The sequence below is a fragment of the Cyrtonyx montezumae genome, unplaced genomic scaffold (genome assembly GCF_038088225.1).
Source record: "Cyrtonyx montezumae isolate F1298 unplaced genomic scaffold, pur_monq_1.0 scaffold_15, whole genome shotgun sequence".
In the NCBI taxonomy this organism is placed as follows: Eukaryota; Metazoa; Chordata; class Aves; order Galliformes; family Odontophoridae; genus Cyrtonyx; species Cyrtonyx montezumae.
The window spans coordinates 3,734,848-3,760,506 of record NW_027071881.1 but is presented as its reverse complement, the minus strand read 5'-3'; the positions used below and the strand labels follow the sequence as shown (position 1 = coordinate 3,760,506).

At 51.0% G+C, this 25,659-nt stretch overlaps 1 protein-coding gene across 5 annotated transcripts in view; it reads right to left on the bottom strand.

Annotated features, from left to right (window-relative positions):
- Positions 1 to 6,070: 6,070 nt before the first annotated feature.
- The window catches only part of ATP2A3 (ATPase sarcoplasmic/endoplasmic reticulum Ca2+ transporting 3), a 33,556-nt gene continuing 13,967 nt past the window's right edge, over positions 6,071 to 25,659 (bottom strand). The window contains exons 5-23 of one of the 5 annotated variants that reach the window (XM_065731740.1): positions 25,307 to 25,445; positions 23,185 to 23,265; positions 22,671 to 22,756; positions 21,419 to 21,883; positions 17,664 to 17,752; positions 16,158 to 16,260; positions 15,721 to 15,852; positions 14,967 to 15,092; positions 13,651 to 13,869; positions 12,791 to 13,126; positions 12,488 to 12,708; positions 11,828 to 12,030; positions 11,663 to 11,748; positions 11,428 to 11,561; positions 11,083 to 11,200; positions 10,145 to 10,262; positions 9,281 to 9,288; positions 8,601 to 8,654; positions 6,071 to 6,455 (exon numbers count right to left, since the gene is read on the bottom strand). In XM_065731740.1, the coding sequence (XP_065587812.1) occupies positions 6,432 to 6,455; positions 8,601 to 8,654; positions 9,281 to 9,288; positions 10,145 to 10,262; positions 11,083 to 11,200; positions 11,428 to 11,561; positions 11,663 to 11,748; positions 11,828 to 12,030; positions 12,488 to 12,708; positions 12,791 to 13,126; positions 13,651 to 13,869; positions 14,967 to 15,092; positions 15,721 to 15,852; positions 16,158 to 16,260; positions 17,664 to 17,752; positions 21,419 to 21,883; positions 22,671 to 22,756; positions 23,185 to 23,265; positions 25,307 to 25,445 (2,742 nt within the window). In that variant the 3' untranslated portion in view covers positions 6,071 to 6,431. Of the gene's footprint in view, positions 6,456 to 8,600; positions 8,674 to 9,280; positions 9,289 to 10,144; positions 10,263 to 11,082; positions 11,201 to 11,427; positions 11,562 to 11,662; positions 11,749 to 11,827; positions 12,031 to 12,487; positions 12,709 to 12,790; positions 13,127 to 13,650; positions 13,870 to 14,966; positions 15,093 to 15,720; positions 15,853 to 16,157; positions 16,261 to 17,663; positions 17,753 to 21,418; positions 21,884 to 22,670; positions 22,757 to 23,184; positions 23,266 to 25,306; positions 25,446 to 25,659 lie in introns of all 5 variants that reach the window. The other 4 variants (XM_065731736.1, XM_065731737.1, XM_065731738.1 and 1 more) reach the window with 4 other exon arrangements.

The window sequence follows — 25,659 nt, the reverse complement described above, 5'->3', positions numbered from 1 at the left end:
TGAAGAGGCAAAAGCAATGCAAAGAGCTGATGCTAATCACATGAGATTGAAGGCCGATACTGCTATCGAGCGTCGCAGGCAAACCTTATAAGCTGAGATATCTGTCAGGAGAGCAGCAAATAACTTACTGTATGAAACGAGGCCTTTTAGGGAAGGCGCTTCACCCCTGCCAAAGCCATGGGGATAATGAAAATAGGACAGCTAAATTTAACAGCAAAATGACTTGTAAAAGAGTCACTTCCAACCTTCTCCCTGGTACTTGGAGTCAATAAAATGGATATAACATGGATTTAGCAAAAATAGTTTCCATGGGGAGATAATGGGCACCACCCAGAGTGGTGTCCCTTGGAGCCACATTGCAGTGGGCGTGCAGCACCCAGCACCATGCCCGTAGCACCCAACCGTTGGCCACTCAGCACCCAAAGCTCTCCTGCTGCACCTGGCCCATGTCATGGCCCTCACACCTCCCTGGGCTGAATGCTCACTAAATGACTTTATGGCAGGGAGTGTGATGGCATTGCCAAGATACCTGGCACCAAAACAATGCGAGGAAGCACCGAGCGGTGGCAGCTGGTTGGCATATCTGCGTGCCATCAGCACTGTTTGCAGTGATGCTTCCCCCAGAGATAACCCTGCAGCCTACCAGATGGTGGCCGTAGGGAAGCACCGTGCGTGAGGCCATGAATTAAATTGTGTTTGTATGGGACGTACCTGCCCCTGAGCTGTGGTTGCCCACAAAACTTCACTGGGTTCCTGGAGCCACGCTGTTTTGCCAGTGCTGGGATCCCTGTGTTGGACTGGGACTTCCTCCTGTTGAAGTTCTCTGGTGATGTAAGTTCAAGGGCTAACAAAAAGATAATTAAAAAAACACAAAACGATGGGGACAGCATAAAACTGGGCAAAGGTGAGGACAGTGACACCATCAGCTCCACTTAAAAAAAAGCACATAACAACAGGAAATGTTAACATAAACATTGCAACGTTAGCACTTAGCATCAGGCTGCCTAAATGCAGGGTTAGGGGTAGGGTTAGGGCCACCTTCCTTGCCCAGCACTGCCCAGTCCCCAGAAACCAGGCTCAGTTGCACCCATTGTCCCCATCAATTCTGAGGGCTGGGACCGACCTGAGAGCATCCTGGCTCCACTGCTCCTCCTGCCCCTGCTCATTGCACAGCCACTGCTTGGAGCTGCCCAGAGAAAAAAAATAATGGTATTTTTAACGGGGACAACTGGGAATGAGAGGGCATCCTCACTTCACACTGAAACCTGGACCACCGATTTGCTGCTGGGGCATAAAGAGGGGTCTGAAAGCCTCCACACATACCCTCATCCCAAAAAGCAAAGCTGGGCTTGGCGCTACCAAGGCTTTCCAGGCTCTCAGGCATTGCTTTTCCAAAATATTCTAGTGGGGGGTGGAGGGGAGGGGGGCTGGAAATAATAATAGATGAAGCTCATTACACAATCCAGACTCACGCTTGGCAGCTTCCAGCGTGGAGCTCTGAATTTCAGCACAAAAAATGTGCAGCACGCTGCAAATCTGGGGGCCAGGGGGAGCGAAACACAGTGACAAGTGGGGTGGAAATATGACAGTGGGTGCAAGGGAGACCTGCATTGGCTGAGCTCACCAGGCAGAGTCCCTGCACGTTGGCTGCTCCCAGCAATTTTGGCTGCCTCAGGCCTTGTGCTTCTGCTGTCTGGTGGAGATGCTCCCACCGCCCATAGGAAGGGCAGGGAAAGAAAAACCTAAAACTGGCAGATGAGAACAAGCGAGGGATACGAAACAGCATGTTCAGCTTTCTTTCCAATTTTAACTTGTCCTTGACCTCCCTTCGCTCGTTCCCAGCAGCGCTGGCTCCGCTCTGCACAACGCCCCAGTGCAGATGGACAGACGGATGTTTTTGGTGGTGCTCAGCCCTTGGCAGAGGTGTTTGCCATGGCAACCCTCATCTCTGGCTGTGGGCTTGGCAGCTGCAAGGCAAGCAAGTGACACTGGGATGCTGAGGGCACCAGTGAGTTTGGTGCATCTGCACTCTGCCAAAGGCTTCCCATGGGGTACAGAGGCTCCTGGGGTATTGTAGGGTCAGGCTCCAATGGCACACACTGCCTCACTGGTGAAAGATGTAGTGATAAAAGAAAAAAGGGTTTTGGGGGGATTTTATGTTCACTGTGTTCCCTGGAGCAGCTGCATTGGGTTGGTTCGATGGTCCAGCTGGCATGGAGGTGCTATGGCAGGCTGCGTATGGTGCATAAGGCAGGATGATGCCAATGTCTTCTTCCAAAACCCTTCATGGGCACTCCATGGCTCTCTTTAAGCCCTTCCTGGGACTCCGTCAGCTTTGCAGCTCCTTTCTCCTCCTAGTTGCATCAGGAAGGGGCACATGGGGTCACATCACAGCAGAAACACACGTGGAGGGACAAACTGTGAACCCTGATTTGGTCCAAAGGGTGATGTGCAGGATTTTCCGTGCAAAACATGACCATGAGAAGAGCTTTGGGTGATCTGGGGCCATGAGTTTCCATCTCCAACTGTTCTGTTCCACTCTCCAGCAGAGGCCAAATGCTTTCATTATTCCTTCTTTATTAATTATTTCTTTTGGAGATGATTGCAGGGCTTATCCAAACCTACTCAGCCGGGGGAGTTAAGGTGAGGACTATTCTGGATGCAGTCAAAATTAGCACTGTTATTTGTATAGCAAATTAGCTGGTACTTTAAAAATTCCCAAGTTGGACCGTGCCACTTCTTTCACTTCGCCTTTTGTCATCTGATGCCAGAGACAAGCTCAGCTCCATTTCTAGTTTGGCTGCCCTGAGAACCCACAAGAAATCCCAATCTGGTGACTACAGCTCCTTTTAGGGCTGAAGAATGCCCTCAGACACCACGTGCAGCTCCACAGGCTCCCAGCTGCGCCCCATACCTGCCACAGGCAGGCAAGGGCAAAGGGGAGAATGGCAAGGGAAAAAAAAGACGCAACAAATAAATAAATAAACAAACAGAAAAACCAGAATTGTCCAGTAAAATTGCTTTTATTTCTGTAATTTCCTAAGTATAAAACAAATCAGCCCAACATGGTGTGAACAGAGTGGTTGGCGTGCATGTGACGGCAACAAGCCCGGTGGCTGCGCCGCGGGCACTAGGACGCAACGTCAGAAGCGATAATTGAGTGGAAAAATATCTCTCATATAATAAAATAGGAAACCTCATTTCTTTCAGTTCTACCCCTCAAATATAACCCAACACCCTCCCCCCCCCTCCCCCAGATATAGTGATTTCCCTCTCGCTACAAAGCACAAACTCAGGTTCTGGATTTGGTGTGGGCATCCCGTATCAATCCACAAGCCCCAGGCTGAAGTCATGCTATGGGCCCAACCTCAGTCTCTATCACTGCTGCTCCGTGCAGATTTAGGCTCACTTAATGCCTTGCACCTACCCAAAGCTGAATGGCACCAATAGGGCAGGACCAGGGCTGGGTGACCCTTTGGTATCTTGGCTAAAAGACAGTCATGCTGGGTATGGACCAAAACCACAGTAAATCCCACTGTGATGCTCTCAGCTCTGGGACCTCTCATTTGCAAACACCAGTGCTCAATAAATCCCTGCTCTGCCATTCATCCTCACCCAAGCACAAAGGAAAAAGAATCTGGTCTGTGGATATTTTCCTACTTCATTAAAATATCTGTACTATAAAGCCTCCGTCACCAAATAGAATGGAGTGAAACCCAACCAGAAGGGGATGAGAAATTAAATGATAGGGAAGAGAAGATGTGGTCCAACCAGAGAGAAGGGGAAATGGGATGCCTGCTCTGTGTTTCCCACACTCACCACCAAGTTCTGAAATGGATCTGGAAGTTCACAAGGAGAGGGCAAACAGAGCTGGCTGCTGCCAGGAAAATGAGCCTTTGGACAGAGGCTCTGCTCTGAGTTCTTGTCCATGATTGTTTGTGTTTGGTAACTCGCAATGGAGCCAAATGGCAACACAACGGCACAGCACTGCCCAGGTTTGTGATGGTGTGGTGTAGGTCAGTGGTAAAGAACCCAAACCTGGCTTCACTATTAACAATAAAATAACCCAAACATGACCTCTTGCAGCAGCGTTCTGCTGGTGAGCGCAGAGGATGTGTGCTACCGTCACCCCAAGCTCTCTGGCATCATAGGAGATCAAGCAAAACATCACAAAATCATAGAACTGTAGAACCATTTTAATTGGAAAGGACCTTTAAGGGTCATCTGGTCCAGCAGGAATTTAATAAAGAGTTAAACTGCCATGATTTCAACCCTCCGAGGTTCTTTCTTTTAATTCTCCATACATTAAAGATTCCTACCCATCACTCAGTGCTCATTATTGGCACCTTTGCACACACACACATCTTTGGGTCAAATTAACAATCCCACAGCAGCCATTAGGCTCAGGGTGAGCAGATGGGTTGAGCAGGTCCCCTTAGGTGGGGCGAACAGTTGGACTGACGTGTCCTAGGAAGAGGCATTGGGCAGCTGAAAACCTCACCAGAGCCTACTGACTGGGCTGGGATGCTCTGAATCAGCTCCGACCTCTCCCAAATTAATTTCCAGCCCCAGAGAAACAGAAGAACATCTCCTCTGAAGTCCCTGAGCTGGTAGTGGATGAAACACTGTGCTGACACTGGGTGCTGGATGAAATTCTGGCTGGGTATCACACTGCACAGAGAACTGGGGATGACCTGCACCAAACCATGGTGAAATCCACCCATTTTGTGAAGGGCAAACCCACACCTGCAGCCCTATGGAAGCCCTGTGGAGGTTGAAGCAGTACCTGGGGCATGCCCTGTTCCTCTGCACTGGGCTGAGTCTCATTTGTGGGGAAATGTGCCCTTTAAGAGGAATTGTTTGTCCCCATGGGATCGCCAAGGAACTCAGTTAGACGTAATGTTTGAAAAATAAAACTTCTTCAAGACAAAGTATAATAATATTTAAAAAAAAATCAGCAACAACCTTCTTCTAACCACAGAGTAACTATAAAGACCTTTCTAAAGAGCTCCATATTAAAATTCATTGAATACATTATATATTAAATACAGTAACAACATCTCATGCAAGGTTTTCTGTACAATTAGATCAGCTCAGTAGTATAACAATTCTGTACATTCCCATTGGTCTGGGGGCTCTGCTCATCTTTGTCAATGCTGGTGATGGAAAAAAGAAAGAAGGATGGCTTCTGCTCATAGTGCTCAGGGTGCTCTTGACTGTGGGAAAGAGGAACAAGAAAAGCACTGGAAGCTTTCAAGAGGCGAAACAAAACAAAACGTGAAAGAGCAAGATGCTATCACAAAGCCTGGCTCTAGTGCTGGTGGGTCCTCCAGGCTGGAATTTAAGAGAAAGCAAAGGTAGAGGGCAGCTAAGCATCACCAGGACGGATTGTGGGGAGGAGGAAGGAAAACAGGGGCTGCACATGGGGAGCTGGGATGGATGACCCACTCTGCAGTTCAATGGACTGAATCCCAAAACCACCCTGATGCATCACCCCCCACTGCAGCTGTGCCATCCTCCTGGAGGAAACAACCCAGGCAGTGCCCCACCCAGGGGTGCTGCTGGGGGACTGTACAAGAACACATTCATTCCCATCCAGACGGTGGATGTCAGGGATGTGCTGTGCAAGACAGCGGGGTTCCCCATCGCAGAGGACATGAATCACTAAGGTTCCCCTAAGGACTTATGCTCTATGCACTGCTCCTGGCAGGGAAATAATTGAAAATAACTGAGCAAAGGAAGCGTGACCAGGAGCAAGTGGGAACATGAGGACGCCTTGTTCGTCCTCACGCTTGGCTTCAAATGCCTCCAGAGGAGATGGCTGCGCCTCGAGCAGTGCTGGCAGGAGCTCACAAGACATCGGATGGAGGGGAACAGACACGACCGTGCCACAGTTTGGCATGGGATGAACCTGAGAAGGCAAAGGGCCAGAGGACAGCAGGACAGGACAGGGAGAGCTCCAGCCTCTGCTGCACACACACGACCATGACACCAGCGGTCCTCCGGGACACCTCGCCCTGACGCTGTCCCCAGCACCACCGCACCCCGCAGACCCCATCTCACACCCCAGCTCCTCCGTGGCTCCCCACCCCGACTCAGCTCACTGCACTGGGACAAAGCTTTGTGAGAGGACCCCCAATGCTTCAGGAACAAATCCCCAAAGAACCGCTTTCTGACCGCCCCACGGCCCCATAGCTCCATCCCCATGCCCTCCACCAGCTGGCCAGCGATTGCACTGTTATGTACAGGAAAAGGAAAGCGACGAAACAAAACAAAACAGAACAGGGTTTTTTCTTTTCGACGAGTCACCCACGTTTGTCTGGTAGTGGGACACATGCATGTCCTGCTGGCTGCTAGCGGTGGGCACGCATGCAAACCCTCAGTCCGAGTTACATGTTTGGGATCCTTTAGCCTGGAGTGTCTCCTTTGTGTCATTCATTTCTTGTCCTCTCCTTCTGAAACAAAGGAAAACAAGAAGAAAGAGCATTGGTGGGGGTTTGGGAGCTGCTCACACTGTGTGTTTGACATCCACATACACCACCAACACAGGGACCAAGTGACCCATGGCACTTCTACAGTGCTTTTCAAACTGGAAGAGCGTGATGTAGGTTAGATGTTAGGGGAAAATTCTTTATTCAGAGGGTGGTGAGGCTCTGGCACTGCTGCCCAGAGAAGTGTTGGTACCTCATCCCTGGGAGCAGCCAGCTCATGTCAGGGGGTTGGAACAGGATGATCTGAGATCCCTTCCAACTTAGCGACTCCATGATTCTCAGCCTGGGCTCCACACGTGCTAGCATGTACAGTAATGTGAGGCTGAGTCCATTTTCCTGCTTGGAAAACTACAGCACAGCAGCAGGCTGGCTCCAGACACTGAACACAATATGAAAAAAAATGGGAGAAAACGGAAATTTTGGGATGGTCAGACCAGGGATACAAAAAACATGTCCCGCCTCAGCCTGGGGACAGTGCCCACTTCCAGGGAAAGGACCAACCAACAGGACAGACAGGAGGAAAAAAATATCAAACAATCCAACTTTTCCCCAACTTCTGCCAGAATTTCCTTCTGTCAATGCTTTAAAGACCCTTTGTGGCCCAAGATAAAATGAGCTGTTACTGCAGCAGCATCCCTCAACCACCTGGTGCTAAACCTCAGAGCTGCCCACCCAGCACTGCACAGGCACTCCAGACAGTGGGAGGCTCTGGGTTGGCCGCAGGATTCCCCACCTGCTCTGCACTGCACCTGTGAAAGAGGTGGGTGCAGCGATGAGGACTGGGACAGGAAAGGGACCCAGTTGTACGCTGACAGCAAGCATCTAACTGCAGTCTTGTGCCTCTAAACTCCAGCTGAAGCTCTTCAAAACGCTCGTGTGCTGGGACTTCACTTACAGATCGTAGGCTCAGTAGTACCCAGGCCCCACAGTGCCCTTAAACTCCTGTAGTTCTGCATCCAAACACTGATAGCTCAGCTCCAAAGAGATCTGCTTGGGGTCTGCCTCCTTGTTTTTGGCTTTAGGCTTAATGCACTCCCATAAAGGGCAATGCTGCAGGGACACAGTACAGCACTGATCCCAGGGGGCTGCTGCAGCCCAGGGGCTCTGACAGTCACACATCCCCTGCAGAGAGCCCCATCCCCCCATCTGCAGATGTGGGTTGATGGGGATGATGTTGTAGCTTTACAGTTAGTGAGCACAAGGATTTTGGTCCCTGCAGGTAGGCTGTGACTCAGGTTGGGATGGGGAATGGCAAAGTCCTAATTTCCCAGCAAGAATGCTGCTCACTGCCCTGGTTAAGATCAGGACACCATGGTGCCAACACTGACCCCTGCAATGGGTTTGTTTTGGGGTTTGGAACCCACGTCTGTGTTTTGTGCCTTTTGAAATCCATTCAGAAAAAGGACTTCTGCAAGATCTGGGCACAAGCACCTGGAAATCATCCTTCTGCATGCCCTGGGGCTCACAGAGAGCAACACACTTAAACGCACAGAGGACAGCAAACAATATTAGGGCAAGAGGTCCTTGAGGGCCCCTGCAGTGACCCAGCGTGCACATGGGGAAGGACCAGGGAGGCCCTGCAGAACGTCGCCAACCTCCCCCACAGGACATCTGCAGGTCACACCGTGCCAACCCACTTCCTGCTCACGCTGTTCCCCAAAATGCAGACAGCAGAAACCTGAGTGGGGTCAGGGCTGGATGCAGGCAGCAATACCTGCAGCGTACCCATGACAGAGCAGTGGGGTGAAGAGAGGAGCGCCAGATAATGAGATCTGAGTGAAAACCCCAAGTCTCAGCTTTCTGCAGTCTCAGAGATGAGGAAAACTCAGTGTAGTGGAAACGCAATTATCTCAATCTGATCAAGGGAGAAACATTTCCATGCAAAACCCAAATCAGCAAAACTCACAGCTGAACATTGGCAGCAGTCAACCCAATGCCCTTGGCCATCCCTTAGATTTTGGCCTCCCTGCTGCAGGCCCCATCCTTTAGACCAACCCCAAGCCCTGTCTGGCCAAATCTGCTGGGATGCAGCGTGGGTAGGTCCCACAGCACTCAACAAAGCTTCAGCAGAAGCACAGGCACGGGGGGATGAGACGTGGGGACGCCCACCCTTGCTCTGGAGTCCTGCAGGTTTTCAACTGGTGCTCCCCGCTCCACGTGTTTCTTACTGTCCTGAGAATTCCTGGCAAAAAAATCACAACACCACATTTATAAGTGGCTTCTTTAGTTTGTTTCTGTTTGCCAAACTCGAGAGGAATTAGGATGATGCAGGATTTTAATGATTTCTTTTAAATGTGATGATTGAAGTGTGATTTTGCTGTGATTGAATAGCTGCATCAGAAACCCTTCCTGGATAAGGCACAGAGTGAGTGGTGAGCATGCACAGCACCGTGACCAGGGGGCTCAGGGGATCTCAGGGACACGCTATGGGGGACCAGAAGCAGGGAACACTCCAAGCTGGTGTTAGGCTTCAAGAGGATCGCCACTTTCCAGAAACCGCCTCCAGAAACCTCGCTTGGAGCTGGGCTGCTGTAGCGAAACGCGAAGTGTGGGAGACAGAAACACTCATCCCCAGAGCACAGATGGTGAAGCAAAGACCAAGGCCATGCATGGGATGTGGCAGCCAAGAACACAACCAAGCTCTCCTACGTCTCAGCCCAGCGCCGCGCCTGAAGATTGCTGCTAAGTGATGGGATGTGCTGGGGTGATGCATGGCATCCTTCAGTCCAACAAGAGATGCAACAGAATAATATTACACCAGGAACAATTTCCAACTGGTCTGCAAAAACAAGATCACCTCCATCTCTCAGCAGACCGGGAAGCTGGTGGGAGCACCCTGGGACCCAGCGATGACAGTGGTAGCAAACTGCAGATTTTTCTGCCTGCAATAATTTTCAATTGAAGATTTCCAGTTTTTCTTGTATTGATGCTGCTCTGGGATAAACCAAACTGGGCCAACACAATGCCCCAAATCTCTCCCTAGCCACACCTGCCTTTAGCTCTGAAATGCAAGAACTTGGCCCTGAAGGTTTAACTCAGCACCAAGATATCACCCACAGCACTGTCTTTTTCAAGAAATGAAAGAAAAAAAGATGATATAACTCATTCAGAGGGCTGTCTAAACACATGCTGTGATTTACAGCCTGTGGGAACCACGGACCTGCTGTAAACTTGCTCCCACTGTGCACAGCCTGCACAGAGCCCAGCTAATGGCAACTCCAGTAAAACCAGTTTGCAAGGTGCACAGCTCCTGCTAGGTCTTAAAACAGAGGTGGCAAACATGAGACAGGGAGAGCCACTGAGGGGTGGAAAAACCAAAGGAATTGCTGTTGGAAAGCACTCTTTGATTCCTTTTGCTTTAAAGGAAGGAACACAGTTCCCAGAGGTTCGAGAGGAGCTGGATAAACACACGTGGCAGATTTATCTGTTGTTCCTGCTCACAGTGAGCATTTCCAGCAGACTGAGTATCTACCACTCTGCCTGGCGTGGCAGCTTGGGAGAAAGGGCCAGGAGAAAAAGTCCCTTTTTTATAACTGAAAAGCAGAGGTGGATGGGCATGCAATGCAGACACCACGTGAGTTGCCCCAGGCCATCACCAATCCAAGCACAGCACCATGGGGCTGCCAACCCAGCACTCTGCTGCCCATTCTCACCCTCCAGGTGGTTACGAGAAAGGTACTTGAGTCCTTCATCGAGCAGGATGACAGGCAGGGAGATCTTCAGAACAACCACCCACTGCGGCCAGCTTAGCGGGGTCACTTGGAAGATGAGCTGCAAGGTGCAAAAAGGGTTTGATATGTTAACTGGGAAGTAGATGCGACTTCTTATTGCAGAGTTGAGGTTAGCATCTGTGGCAGGATATAGATTGGGAAAAGTTATCCCAGGTATAAGGAGGGAGGATGCAGACAGCTCAAAGGGCAGAATCTCTTCAAGGACTGTCATATTCCAAGAAGAGTAAAAAATGATGCCCCTCACTTCTCCCTCAGATGGGATCACAAAATCATTAAGGTTGGAAAAGACCTCTAAGCTCATCTAGTCCAACCATCCACCTACAACCACTATTGCCCACTGACCATACCCTCCAATGCCTCATCTCCAAGGTTTTGAACACCACCAGAGGCAGCAACTCCACCACTCCCTGAGCAGCCTGTGCCAGTGCATCATCACTCTTTCAGAGATGTTCCCTCCTAATACCCAAACTGAGCCCTAGCACTGGATGCACACAGGTGCTCAGTGTCATAATGAGGGACAATGTGTGTGAATGTGCCCAGAAAGTGACTTCATGCCGCACACCCTTAGGTACCAATTGAGACATCACCACCCGTGCACCACCAAAGGGAGCTGATGTCTCTAAAAGATCTGCATCACCTCCCAGAAGCAGCCTCACAGCTTTTTGCTGACTACAAGGACAGTGTCTGACTTAGGTAGACGCTTGATGCAGCAGGGTGATTCCTGGTTCTGTGGTGGTTCAAGCCCCAGTACTTGGGGACATTTGTTCCGGAACCCCCAGACCCAAATGGTACCCCAGGGGATGCCCTCAGCCACAAGAGAGGCCCCCAGGCTGCACACGGAGGTGGCACAGGGCACTCACAGGCATAGGCTTGACGTAGAGGATGAAGAAGTGCAGAGCCATGGACATGACGATGGCCCCTAGCAGCCAGATGTTGAGCCATGGGGGCATTCGTAGCAGTGACTGGTTCTCAGAGACACTGGGAAAGCAAGGGGACAGCATGAGTGCCAAAAGCCTCCTGGTCCCCACATCTGCCCAAGCTCCTTCACTTCCACATGGTTCATCTTCAGGCTTTACCATGATGTGGATCTGGACATCCAACTGGAATGACTCTGCTGGGTAAAGCAAAGCCCTCAGCCCACTAACAGTTGCCTAAAGAGACCCTACAAGACATGGGTCACACAGAGCAATCCTCCAGCCACCCACCTGTTCAGAGCATTGCACATTTCAATTGTCACCAGGACAGACAGAGCCATTGTGGTCGGGTATCGAGACTCGAAGATTTCACAGTTTACTCCTTCAAAGATGGGATTGTCTTCGGTGCATCGCATGAAGTTCCTCTGCCAGCACAGGAACCCACCAGTAAGTATGCCTTCCCCACCAGATATGTGAGAACATCACAACCACAGACAGAAAGGGGCAGGGGAAGACCCCAACTCACCAACTGATGGAAGGAGACCTGAGGTCCCTCAGTGTCATACAAGAACCACCAGGTTGCTGCGCCCACCGTGGCCAGCCCCACGTACACTGTGACCAAGAGAGTTTCCTTAGTTGGAGTCTGGCCATGGTTCCCCACCCAGCCTCGTGCACAACCACTGGGGCTCACCTCCAATGGCCAGGTAGCGGAAGAAGAGCCAACCACTGATGAGAGGCTCCTTGGGGTTGCGTGGCAGCTTGTCCATGATGTCTAGATCGGGTGGGTTGAATCCCAGTGCAGTGGCCGGCAGTCCATCTGTCACCAGGTTCACCCACAGCAGCTGCACTGGGATGAGGGCCTCGGGCAGGCCCAGGATGGCTGTCAGGAAGATGCTGCAGGGGGAAAAAAACAGAGGTGTTGAGTTTGAAAGTGTCTGTGCTGTGAAAGGGGAAAGTGAGTAGGAACACTGGGTTCTGGTGCACCAAACTCAGTTTAGGGGAGTGACATTTTACACGGTCTTAAGGTGATAGGACTAGGGGGAATGGCTTTAAACTTAAAGAGAATAGGTTTAGACCAGACACTAGAAGGAAATTCTTTACTCAGAGAGTGCTGATACCCTGGCACTGCTGCCCAGAAAAATGTGGGCGCTCCATGCCTGGAGGTGCCAGGGTTGGCTGGGGCCCTCTCTGGGCTGCCTGACCTTGTGGGGGGCAACCAGACCACAACAGGGGGTTGGAACTGGATCATCTTCAAGATTCCTTCCAACCCAACCACTCCATGATACCATGACATGAGCTGGTGACAAGCTCCAAGATACCCCACAACCACTCCCCACAACAGAGTTCTCACCACACAACCTCCCCGACGTTGGACGAGATGAGATAGCGGATGAACTGCTTCATGTTGTTGTAGATGGCCCTGCCCTCCTCCACAGCTGACACAATGGTGGAGAAGTTGTCGTCAGAGAGCACCATCTCAGCGGCTGACTTGGCAACAGCCGTGCCAGACCCCATGGCGATGCCAATCTCGGCTTTTTTCAGTGCTGGGGCATCGTTGACACCATCGCCTGTCTGCACGAAGCCACAATTAAAGCGCTGGAAGGGCAGGGTCCGGGCAGGGAGAAGGAGGAGGAGGAGGAGGCCATGGACTCACCATGGCGGTGATCTCGTTGAAGGACTGCAGGTACTCCACGATGCGGGACTTGTGAGCTGGCTCAACGCGGGCAAAGCAGCGAGCCTCGCGACACGCCTGCCGCTGCGCCTCTGGGGACAGCTCATCGAACTCCCGGCCCGTGTAGGCCTTGCCAGCCACATCCTCGCTCTCCGTGAAGATGCCGATGCGGCGGCAGATGGCCACAGCTGTGCCCTTGTTGTCCCCCGTGATCATGATGACGCGGATGCCGGCCTTGCGGCACATCTCAATGGAGGAGGTGACCTCCTTGCGGGGAGGGTCCAGCATCCCCACGCAGCCCACAAAGGTCAGGTTGGTCTGAGGGGACAGCATAGGCCACACTGACCCCAAGAATACAAACACATCCCTCCCCACTATGAAACCACTGTGGGCACAGTGATTCCAGAGCACCTGGGGAGGAGACCTTTGGGATATTTCCCACCAAGTGGCCCAGGGAAGCTGTGAATGGCTCCCACAGACATTTCTCATCCATGGCTCCCCATAACAACAGTACAAAGGGATGATTCCATCCCCTCCAGTGCTCCTCACACATTTCTACTTCACTCACATCCACCACATCCCACCCGAAGGTCCCCAGGTCTTGGCAATCACTCCATGAGGATGTACACCAATGGGATCAGGCCCCTGCTTTTGGGCATGGACACCAGCGGGACAAAGCCCTTGACATTGGGGTCAGCCTAATTGCGTGCAGCTCTGCTATGGAGACTGTAGAGAATGAGCTGAGCCATTGCACCACCCAGAGAAATCCAGGGAGAAATACCACTGGAGCAGCTGGAAGGAGGCGGGAATTCACTATAAATAAAGGAGAAAAGTCCTAGTACCTCATAGTGGGCGAAGGTGGTGGAGTCGTGCAACTGCATGGTCTCCCTGCGGACGGGTGCATCATGGGTGGCCAGTGCCAGGCAGCGCAGCGTGTCCATGCCCATGCCCCAGTCCCGGATCCGGCTCAGGATCTTGTCCCTCACAGGTGTGGTCAGTGGAACTTTGGCTGTGCCCACACGGACGTGGGTGCAGCGCTCGATCACGCTCTCTGGGGCGCCCTGGGAAGGAGCAGGGGGTGAGGAGCTGCCTGCTGGGAGTCGATCCTGGCTGCCTACCCTCGTCACCCCAGCACAGAGCTCTTTGGTGTGGGAGACAAATCTGTCTGCAGGCAGAGCAGCATCCTCTGTTTTCGAGCTTGGGAGCGAAGTGTGAGTGAGGGAGGAATGCTATGTGAATATGAACCTGAAGGCTGAGCATCTCCTGGTAGCAATGAGGCGGAGGGAGTGTTGGCACAAAGTCTGGGGGGAGGAAAAGGGAATCTTCCCCACATGTGAGCACGAGTGCATCGTGGCAGCACAGTGCGCTAGGTGGCAGTCTTGACACGAGAGACTGCTGCTGGGAAGGATGAAATGGACTCAGATTCGTGGGCATGGGATCTGCTCCACGGGGATCCGCCTCATTCCTGCCTGCGGAGGGGTTTTCACCCCACTGTCCCCAAAGGGACAAGGGAAGGGGGGCTCCCACCAAAAAAATGTGCTGCCCACGGGATGCTCGCAAATGCCTTTGTGATTTAGGAGAACATGGCCTCGAGCATCATAGCATCTCACACTGTCCCGTTTTTTGACCCTGATGTTGCTCTTTAAATTAAGACCCACAATCCCTCTGTTGCTGCTCTGAAAATAGCTTGCAAGGATGGCATCTCTGGGCAACCCCTACTCGACCTGGAGGACAGAGCTTACCCAGAAGCAATCTGGGTGGGAGCACCAGGGCACAATGCTTCTCAGAGTCAGTGGGGAAATTCCTGCTGCATCTCCTCCACTCCTTAATCTTGGGAAGAAAGTGCCCTATAAATATTGCTTTATTTCTTGTTACAGTGGAAAGCTGAACCATGTGGGCACTGCCACTGCCTGTGGTGTCCAAGCATAAAATGTTGAGCCTGAGTTTGGGCAGCTCCTGTGTCCCCAGCACCAGGATGCTCAGCACCTTTTCCTCCCTTCTCCACTATTTTACCTCCTTTCTTCTCCATTACTTTTGCAAACTCCCTCCTCTTGACCACACCACTTTACCTCCAGGACCCAAACACAGAAAGCATCACTGCACCATTAAGCACCATTAAGGTCCTGCTGGGGCACACACGAGGGACCTCACCCCATACCTTGACAAACATCTTGCTGCCAGCAGAGTTGTGACCAGGACCAGTAGGCGTGCAGTACACCGACATGGACTTGCGGTCGCGGGAGAACTCCAGGGTGCACTCCTTCCTCATCAGATGTTTGATCACCTGTGGGACAGCACTGGCACTAATAATTCCAGGAGCAAAATGCCCAGAAAGACTGCAGCTGGTCCTCATCACCCTATTGTGTCCCCATATCAGCATCACGGCAGCTGAGCCAACTCCTGGGAGGATGCATCTTGTACCAGAAAAGCCATTTACAGGGCAGCCAAGGCCAATTTGAATTATTTTCCATTGAGAGGAGCAGGGATGCTGTTGTCTACCTTGTTCACTGGTGTCTCTGTGTGACCAAAGTATTTTGCAATTATTATTTTCTGTTGCTAGGAGGGTGTTGTATGTGAAAAACGTAACGGCATGACACTAAATCCAGATGGGAGATGAAGTGCATTTTAACCAGGAGAGGGAGACACTGCAGAGCCAGAGCAGCAGAACAGTCAGTGCTGGAGATCTGCACATCAGAAATAGAGGTGTTTTCATGAGGAAGCCTGGATCTGGCAGGAACTGTGGTGCTGGGTTTGGTGCACGATGCAGAGGATGGCTCAGGACCCCCACGGTCAGCGCAGACCTGAAGGTTTTCTAAGTCTCAACCCCTTATGAGCTAAGAAATTGCATCCTTGCCCCTGACCAGTGCCTTTATCACCACCCCAAAGCCTTCCTTCTCATCCCCTTCACTCACTGAATTGCAGGCGTTGGCTCGCTCCACCTTGGAGAGCTTGCTGATGTCCGTGTCAAAGACATTCATCTTCTCCACCAAGCACGTCAGGGCAGTCTCAGTGGCTTCCCCCACCTTCTCATAGACTTTTTTTGACTGGAAAGCAGGAAAGAACAGAGCTCAAGCTTTGGAGCACGTCTCTTCAGTGCACCTCCAACCCAGGATGTCTCACATGGTGGGACGGGATGCAGCCATGGGTTAAACATAATGGATGGAGACCAGGAGACAAACACCACACGCTGCACCACAACATCCCTGCTAAAGATGGACTGCACTGAAGGTGGAGAAACCCTTTGCCCAGAGGAGCAAACTGGGCAGCTTTCCACTGATTTTGCCCCTGGGAAGGCCCAAGGGGAAGGGAAAAGCCCACTGTGAGCCCGCAGTAATTTGTCCCCACATACCTCATTGTAGTCCAGCGAGGAGTCGTTGCAGAGCGCGCAGATGGTAGCCAGCTCCACCAGCCCATCGTACTGCCCACACTGCACCGGCTGCTCGTCCTTCAGGCTGCGGGAGGGAAACAACCGCTCGGAGCCCGGCTACACGAGAAGTAGTGCTTAGCTTCTCCCCATGTAGCCCTTGGGAAATTTGCTGCAAAGAGGGGGAAAGAGCCTGGTTCAGGCTCACGGTGCAGCGATAAACACTCGGGGGTCATTTTGTGCTTTAAGAAACGGAGCAGGACTGCATGCAGATGAAATAACACGTGGTGCAAATGAACTCTTGAAGTGCCCCAGAATAAAAATGGCAGCAGAGAAACCATGACAACTGGAAATTGTGTCCTACGGACCTTCTGCTCCTCTTGGGTCATCAAAGCAGGGGCTGTTAACGGCTGGTTATGGCATCATTTAGTTTGGAAAAGGTCACTAAGATCATCAAGTCTAACCATCAACCCATCCCCACGGCAATGCTAAACCATGACCCTCAGTGCCACTCCACCCTTTCCTCGAAAACCTCCAGGGATGGTTATGATGATGATAAACCAGAAAAGGAGCAAAGAAACCCCAGGGTCTCCATGTGCTCAATGTCCAGAGGAGCTGCAGGACCAGGCTCCTCTCCCCAGCCACCCGCTGCCCCGTGGGGAAAATAGCCAGGCACATTTTGGGATAAAACAACACTAATCCAGACCCCAGCAGAGGTAACTGCAGGTTAGAGCTGTGCAAACTCAGCCACTCGCTTGCTTGCTGGAAAAATAATTTGTCAGGCATTTATTAGGATCAGTTTATTCCACTGCTGGTTCCCAATGGAAAGAACATTTTGGAGCCCTTGTTACAGCTCAGGAGCGGAAAACAGGGAGCGGCCAAGAAAATCTGAAAAATCTGTTTGCACAGGGATGAAAGCACTTCAGGCTGCGTTTTGGTGTTTGAGAAGGCAGAAACAGTGGGGATGGCTTTTGCAGCATGTGGAGCCCTATACAGAGCTGGGAAGGGACAGCCACAGTGGGGAAGGCATAGGTAGAAGTGCTGCTGGGTAGGTGCTGCAAATGAACTTGAAAAAAGGGAGACTCCAGGCTCAGGAGGGAGCAGACAAGCACAGCCCATCAGTCCTTACAGAACTGAAAAGCACCCATTAATGCCAGCTTATGACCTGTCTCACATTTTAATGGAGACTCTTATGGAAAGATCAAATCGGCTGTATAAATATTCATAAAATTAACTCTGAAGCTGCAGTGAAGTGCAATCACTGCACGGATGAGCACAGAGGGCTGTGGCAAGGACAGGTCAGGGAGCACCTTCCCACAGTGACAAATGATGGGGAGCACAAAGAAGCTTTTTGCTTTCCTCCATGTGAAATACTCAGTGCAGCCATGAACTGATTTCCAATATCCAAATTTGTCCACAGCTAAAGCGGTGAGACTGGGTCTCCCTGTGCAGCCACCAGCTGCGCCCTGCAGCACAGGGTACTGTACTCACATCTGTCCCTCGGGGGCATAAGTAGAGCCAGTGATGCTGAACTCATGCAGGCTGCACTCGGTACCCTCCACCTTCTCCATAATGAACATCTGCAAAGGGACAGACGGACATGAGGAGTTAGGCAGCAATTTTCTGGCATGCACCACTCCCAGCTTCCACATTTGCCTCCTCCAGTTCCTCTTATTCCATTGCAGAGGAGCAGTGCCTGGGCAGTTTCTAAGCAGCTGCCAGTATTGTTCTTGGAGCAGGGCTGGGGTTCTGCTGCCCAGCAGGAGGGACAGGATCTGGCCAGCCACAGGACCCCGAGCCCCCCTTCCCAGCTGGCCTCCAGCCACCAGCTCGTGCTGCGCTTTCCCCAGGTTGCAGCTTGGTTAATAAAACCCCAGAGAGTTGTAAAAGTCCCACACGCTCTAATTTGGAGCAATTTTTGCCTTTCAAACACCTTCTAGACCCATTCTTGCCATTACAGTGAGAGCAATGAGACCAAAAGGAATTAACATGCAATAAAAATCCTCCTCTTTCCACCTCCCCTTGCCTCTTCTTGGCACAGCCCACCAGCACCATCAGCATCATCATCAGCACCTGACCTGGCCAGGATGAGGGCACAGCAATGCTGCTAATTGTTATTTATGACCCGTGCTGGAGGCAAAAAGCAGCCCAATTAACAAATAACATTGGTTGGATGGAATGCATGCTCCCAGCCAGGAGGCAGCAATGCCTTCCTCACTCCACAGCTTGGTGGTTTGTGAAAGCGACGCAGGAACAATTACCCTTCATTTCCAGAAAATTTAATTAATTATAACCTTCCCATGACCCATCATTAAGGCACAGCTGCACTTAGGATGCCAGTTGCTGTGACATTTGTCCCAGGGCAGAGCATCAGCACATTCTCCTGGGGACAGCACCTCCGCATTGTTTCACCCATCTCTGTTCTCTGAGCCCTCCTCTGAGCATCCTTGAGGGGATTTGAAGAAAAGCACATAGCAAAAAGCAGCAGAAGAGACATGGATCCTCCAGCCACTCACTGACACCCAACAGACCTCAATAAAGAGCCCAAAGATACATCTCCTTGGGGCAACTGAGTCAGACACTTGAAACAGAAGCAAAGAGTGACTGAAATTTCTTAAGTCAGAGGCTTCAGCAATGCAGCACCCAGTCTGAGACAGCACCAAAAGGGATTTCTGAAAGGGGACCATACTTTGCATCTTTTCAAAAAGTCCAATGCCATTGGCCTGCAACTGAGTCAACACCTCCTGGCCCCTTCAGAAAGCAGACTCCCATGCTCAGAAATGCAGACTGGACTTGTATTTATCAAAAGTCCTGAAATCATCCACCCCCACCACTGGTGTTTTTGCTTGATACGGGCTCTTTTGTTTTCAGACACAGCCACAAAATAATCAGCACTTCCACAATAGCAACTTTCTTACTAGAAAAGGAAAATAAAAAGTAAAAAAAAAAATCATTCCACGCCCTCTATTTTTCCATGCCTATTCAAAATAGGTGCCATGGAACCCACAGCAAACAGAGTTTACATCAGATTTCCTGCCTGCTCCTAGCTTTCATGAGCAGAACATTGCAAGGGGATTTGCAGGCTTTTTGGGTGATGTTTCTGCAAATTTCCAAGCAGAAAAGGGGCACGATGCAAGTGATAGGTGTCCATTTATATATCTTTTCTGTGATATTTTTTAAATAAAAGCAGTCATCAAAAGGCAGGAGAGGCAGGAGAGCTGTCTGGAGTGTAGAAGGTTGTAATCAACGTCATTCACCCGTCAGCCAACCCATGCAGCAGTGTCATTTTCCTCCAGTGCCAGAGGAGGCCCCAAGTAACAGCACCCAACAAAAGCCAGTGATACTGGGAAACCCTAAGCATGCCAGGCATCAAGAAAGAACTGACAGGGGTTGTTCTACAGAGACAGAACTGCTCAATCGTGGCACAGTAGTCAAAGCCATAGTCCTTATGGTCCTCCACAATTGATGTAAGGTGTGTAAGAGGGTGTTCTATGTTCTTTGTAAGCACGATGAGTAGAATGGAGTGGAGTAGAACAAGAGTTCCAGCTGTAAGAGATCCTAAAAAGAACATTGAGTCCAACTGTCAGACAACTGTGGGCAGACCCAAAGTTAAAACAGAGTATCATCCGAATGCACAGGGCATCAACTGCCTTGCTAGGAAGCCCACTGCAGTGTCTACCCTCTTGGTAAAGAGGTTTTTCCCAATTTATAGCCCAAATCTCCCTCATAGTAGTAGTGCAAAGCTGTGAGAGGACAACATCAAAACCCTCACTAAAACCTGGAAAAACCACAGCACTTAGGCCACAGAGTGGATGATCTGATCTTAGAAGAGTATCAAATGGTTTAGAAGTCAGAGAGCCCAAGCAACCCAAAAGGTGAGCAATACAAACCACAGCTTTCAACTGATTTGCTGAGTGGGTTTGTGGCTTGACTGCCTCACCACAGTGCCATCATCTCCAGCAGGCCCAGGGCTGGTGTCTGGCACATGGAGACGTGGTCAGCTCAGGCTCCAAGCACAAACACGTGGGATCTACACACCTGCGTCCCACTGCACACCCCGGCCCCAGGAATGGGTTAAACGTTAACAACTATTTCTGTGCTCAGAAGCTGGGCTTGTCCATCACTATTTATTTTTATCTATATTACTTATGTATTCATCGTTTGCTTAGGGCCCATGGGAGCCTCCTGCTCGTGTGAAACACGGACAGCCCCGTCAGCCCCTTGTTCCAGCAGGGCCTCCTTGTAAATCATTTACAGGGCAAAAACATCAGACATTTCCAGTCATTTGTGGCTTGCGCTGAGCAAATCAAAGCTTGTGGCCGGTTGCTGCTTCAGTACCCGGTTTTCAGAGAGCAGGGAGGGTGGCCAGGGCCATTTTTTCCCTCGGTGACATATTTTCCATGGTTCTCCTATAAAACTGATGCGCCAGGCTCATGAAAAAAAAGCTTTCCTGAGGAATAATGGGGAAACTGAGAAGCACTGGGATGGCCCAGTCTTTCCTAACAAACCACCATGAACAGCTGGATCCAAACCTTAATCTGACCCTCCAACTTTGGCCTCACAGATCCCAGTTTTCTAATTTTGTGTGATCTGGAATTTCTCACCAGTTTGGTTAAAACAGAAGGAAAATAGGCAAGAGAACAGAAAAGGTGTTGACCACACTGACTTCTCCAGAAGCTGTGTTAATACCAGCCAGAAGAGATGCTTCATGGAGAGGGTGCCCTGAAACAAGTCTGCAAATCTGCAACTCCACACTGGTGTGTTCAGAAAAGCAGATGAAAAAGTGAGCTTTCTAATTACCCTCACACTGAGATAAGTCATATACCTCCTCACGCCCTTGTTGGGCTGGAAGGAAGCTCCTACCCTGTCAAACAAAATGTCTTAATGCTCATCTTGGAATTCCTAATGAGCAAAACGCAACGCCTGCATGAGGACAAAACAAGTTTGAAAATCGCAACAGGTTGGTGGAGACATCAATCCCCATCACACCATGACAGTGTTCCCAGTACAGTAACTTTTTTTTACTCAGGAGGCGTGAGGCATTGGAACAGGCTGCCTAGAGAAGTTGTGGGTGCCTCATCCCTGGAGGCATTCAAAGTCAAACTGGATGGGCCCTGGGCAGCTTGATTTGGTGGCTGTCAACTGACCCACAGAGGAGGTGGAACTAGAAGATCTAAGTGAGGTCCCCTCCAACCTAAGCCATTCTGTGATTCCATGAGATAGGCCCCCAGATGCCCTGCACTCACCCTGCAGACAGACATCTGGTTGGTGGTGAGGGTGCCGGTCTTGTCAGAGCAGATGACAGAGGTGCACCCCAGCGTCTCCACTGAGGGCAGGCTTCGCACGATGGCATTCTTCTTGGCCATGCGTCGGGTGCCCAGTGCCAGGCACGTGGTGATGACAGCTGGGAGGCCCTCAGGGATGGCAGCCACCGCCAAGGCCACTGATGTCTTGAAATAGTAGATGGCACCACGAAACCAAGAGCCACCATGGACAGGGTCGCTGAAGTGGCTGATGTTGATAACCCAGACAGCGATGCACACCAGGAAAATCACTTTGGAGAGCTGCTGGCTGAACTCATCCAGCTTCTGCTGCAAGGGGGTCTTCTCAGGCTCTGTCTCCACCATCTGGTTTCGGATCTTCCCAATCTCTGTATATACCCCTGTTGCAATGACAACCCCCACAGCTTTCCCAGCTGCGATGTTGGTGCCCTGGGAGGGATGGAAGGGGGTAGAGTGAGTGTATAGGCATGAAACCTCTCAGCCTGAGCTGGGAAATTGGTTGCTTCTTGTGAAAGGGGCATATCAGATCTTAAGATCTTCTTGAGAAGAAAATGAGGCATTGGGTTTCCTGGGTTCTCCATCTGCTAAAATCTGGGCGAGACTTTGCTCACCCAAACTCACGCACAATCCCTGGATCTGACTTTGTTAGAGAAGAATGAACTTCATCTCCAGGCCCAAATTCCATCAGCCATAAGGAGCCCTCCCAGCTGAGATGTTAAATGCCAAGAGCCCTTCTAGTGCTCTGATTCTTCAAGAGCCTCACTGCACCCAGGGAACCTGTCCTTCTTCCACTCTATGATGGGAGGACAGTTTTGACTTTATCCAGTCCAGGGCTGTTTTGGACTTGACATAAACCCATCACAAAGCAGCTGGTGACACCTGAAAGTTCTCTTGTCCCTCTCAGGGTTGACTTACGTCCAAAGGAATGTGAGCAAAGAGAAAACTCAACCTTCAATAGCCCCAGGTTCAACCTCAAACCGTTTCCCCAACAGTAATTCACCCTATGAGATACAAAACCAGATGAGATTACCCGGTGTGTCTAAGAGTGACACGTGCCACAATTCAAATTAAATTCCATGGAAGCAGGTCTCCATTTTTGTGGATCTGGGACCGTTTTTACATATCTGGGATTTGTGCATGCAGCTGCCCACAGACCTCCCATGTTCTCAATCTCTTTGCCTGGTTCTACAAAACCACAAGAAAGGTGAGGACTTACAGAGAAAAGCATGTTCTTCTTGTCCTGGTTGACAGCACGGGGGTCAGGGATGGGGTCGGCATGTTTGATCACTGACATGGACTCCCCTGCCAAGACAAGAACAGGGAGATCATAGAATAACACAATATCCCAAGGTGGAAGAGAACTACACGGGGCATCAAGCCCAACCTCTGGCTCCACAAAGGACCACAAAAACCCCAAACTTTATGCCTGAGAGCGTTGTCCAAACACTACTTGAACTGCAGCAGCTCGATCACTAGTGGTCATCATGTGATGGCTGCATGGTGGGACTGGGAACCCCTCAAGAAACCATGGGCATAGTGTGGGAATGCCCCACACCTAGCATTTAGCAGAGCTTTGAATGATGTACCGAGCCTCCACCAAGCCCTACATTTCATTCCTCCACCCATTTCTCACCCCAGCAAAATGCTCAGCTCAGTGCCAGCCCAATTTCACTCCTGGCAGTGGACAGAGGGCACATCTACCTTTGGCATTTCCACGCATCTGCACATACCCGTGAGGATGGACTGGTCAACCCGCAGCGTGGTGGAGCGGATTTCTATGATGCGGATGTCTGCTGGCACCTTGTCACCAACTGCAAGGAAAAGAACAGAGCAGCTCAACCAGGGGCTGGGGAAAGGGCACAGTGAAGCCCCAAGACACCATTCCAGGGCCTTTCATCACCAGAACAAACAGTTATTTGTGGGTAACCCGGTCCAGCAATCATGGGCGGAAGCATCCTGGCTGACTGACAGCCACTGTTTGCTGCCCACCATGGCACACATTAACAACCAAAAAAAAAAAAAAGCACACAACAAAACCTGTTGAAAACTGCTTTCCGGCTGGGTTTCTTCCTCGCAGATTCTTGGCACGTCACAGCTCTTCCTCATGCTCCCTTATCGCCTGAGCACAACCGCTTTTCGGAAATACTGAGATCAGCAGAGCCACAATTCACATCGCATTGCGCAACGCTCCGGCCTGGCTGCGACCAAACATCTCCAATCCCAGATTTTAAGGAGCGCTTCCTCCCGAGGCTCATAAAACCCTCCCGAGCTTGGGGCCAGACTGCCCTGGCACTGCTCCATCGCACAGCTGTATAATCCAGCTGTTGCTTTTGGATGGTAAACACAGGGACCTGCGGACACCCCCAGACTTCCTCCTGCAGAGGCTCTGCAGCCGCCCGAGGGAGCTGGAGCTGCTCTAAAGAAGCAAATGGTTCTTCCTCCCCCATGGGAAAGGCAGAAAGGATTTGCAAAACATGAGTGGAGCCTGCAGGCTCACAATCTGCTGACAGCATCTAAGGAGACCCGGAGTGCTGGTGCAATGGGGGTAGCATCTGCTCAAGGGTAGATAGCATGATAACCTTACATGGCAGGACAGATATCCCACACCAGCTCTTCCGGTAGGTTATGGGACAAGCAGTGCTGCAAATTCTGTACAGGAAGAAGTTTGGGGGTGTCTGCAAGCTGAACTGGTGATGTTTTACCCCTTGTCCTGAAAGCATATTGCTGTCTGTAGTGAAATAGCAGATTCTCTGATCCCTGCTGCCAAATATGTTGCGTTGAACACATGAAGAGAAGCTGCTCCTTCTGCCTGCACTACCACTGCCATCTCTGGGATGTCACCTGGACACAGATGTACACTGCTTGTTTGAAGCCACTGCTCCTGGTGCACTCCCACAAGCCGTGAGGTAACAGTCCTCCTGCCAGCATCTCCATCACACCCTCTGACTTCCTCAGACAGCCTGACAGGTCCCTTGCTCTAACCTGCCCAAACCCAACGTTTTCTAATTACTTTCCTAATAATCTGCAATCTCCTCCAGTAAACAGCTCAACTCTTTCTTTTCCAGTTATGAAACTGGCAGTGCCATTAAAAAGTAATATTTCATGGGTGATGGGTAGGCAACAAGTGCTTGATCTGGGGCAAGTTGGCAGATGGGTGCTGGACACCATGGTGTTTTGGCATTGCAATGGCACTGCCCTCATGGGACAGCGAATGGGAAGGAACTGTGCCTGGAGAGCTTATGAGAGCCATCCACAGCCTGGAGCCCGTCCTGGGTGTCACAGGTCTGTCCCTCATCCCTAAGAGCTTCTGCAGATCCCAGGACCAGGTCAGAGCTGGAGTCAGTGCAGGAGCTCCTCCACCTCAGCCTCTGTGCACTATTTTAACGTGCATCTTCCAGCCGAAGTACAACTGGAAGACATAAATAACAGCATGCTGGCTCAGGGTAGGAAGGATTGCAACTTGTTTCCACTAGCAGGGCCATGAGGAGGAAAGGAGAGAATTAGCATAGGGGCTCTGGGGGTTTACAGCATAGTTAAACACACAAGCAACACAGGATAAGCAGAATGCACTGCTTCCCTATACTGGCGAGGCAGGTAGGAAATGTTGAAGCATCCATAATGCAGTGCAAACCCAGAGAGAAGAACCAGAGGGGACCTGTGATGTCAAAATCCAGAAAATGAGCTCAATGAGAAACATGGAAGGAAGCTCCTCCCTCTGGAAACCCCATCTCTTGAGGACATGCTCTTGCTCTACTGGAACCAGGAGCCATGAGCGTGCCACCCTCCTGCCAACGTTCCCATCCCATTCCTTGGCTCCTTCCCACCTCACACACTGCAGTGACAGTGCCCTACCTGCCACCTCCACGATGTCCCCAGGGACGATGTCACGGGCACGGATGCGCTGCACCCCGCTGCGGTCGGCACGGATCACCTTCCCCATTTCAGGCTCATATTCCTTCAGAGCTTCGATGGCACTCTCAGCGTTCCTCTCCTACGGGCAGAGGAGCAGAGCTGAGGCAGTGGGGCTGTCCAACTGGCAGATCCTCGACACAGCAGCCATGGGTGCACCCATATCCCATCCCTGCACCATGGCTGGGACCAGTTCTGCATCTTCCCCAGCTGCTCCTGTTTGCTGTGAGATGATCTCTGCTGCATTAAGTCACAAGAGGGCCTGGAAACCTCTTAGATCTTTGGACCATGGCCAG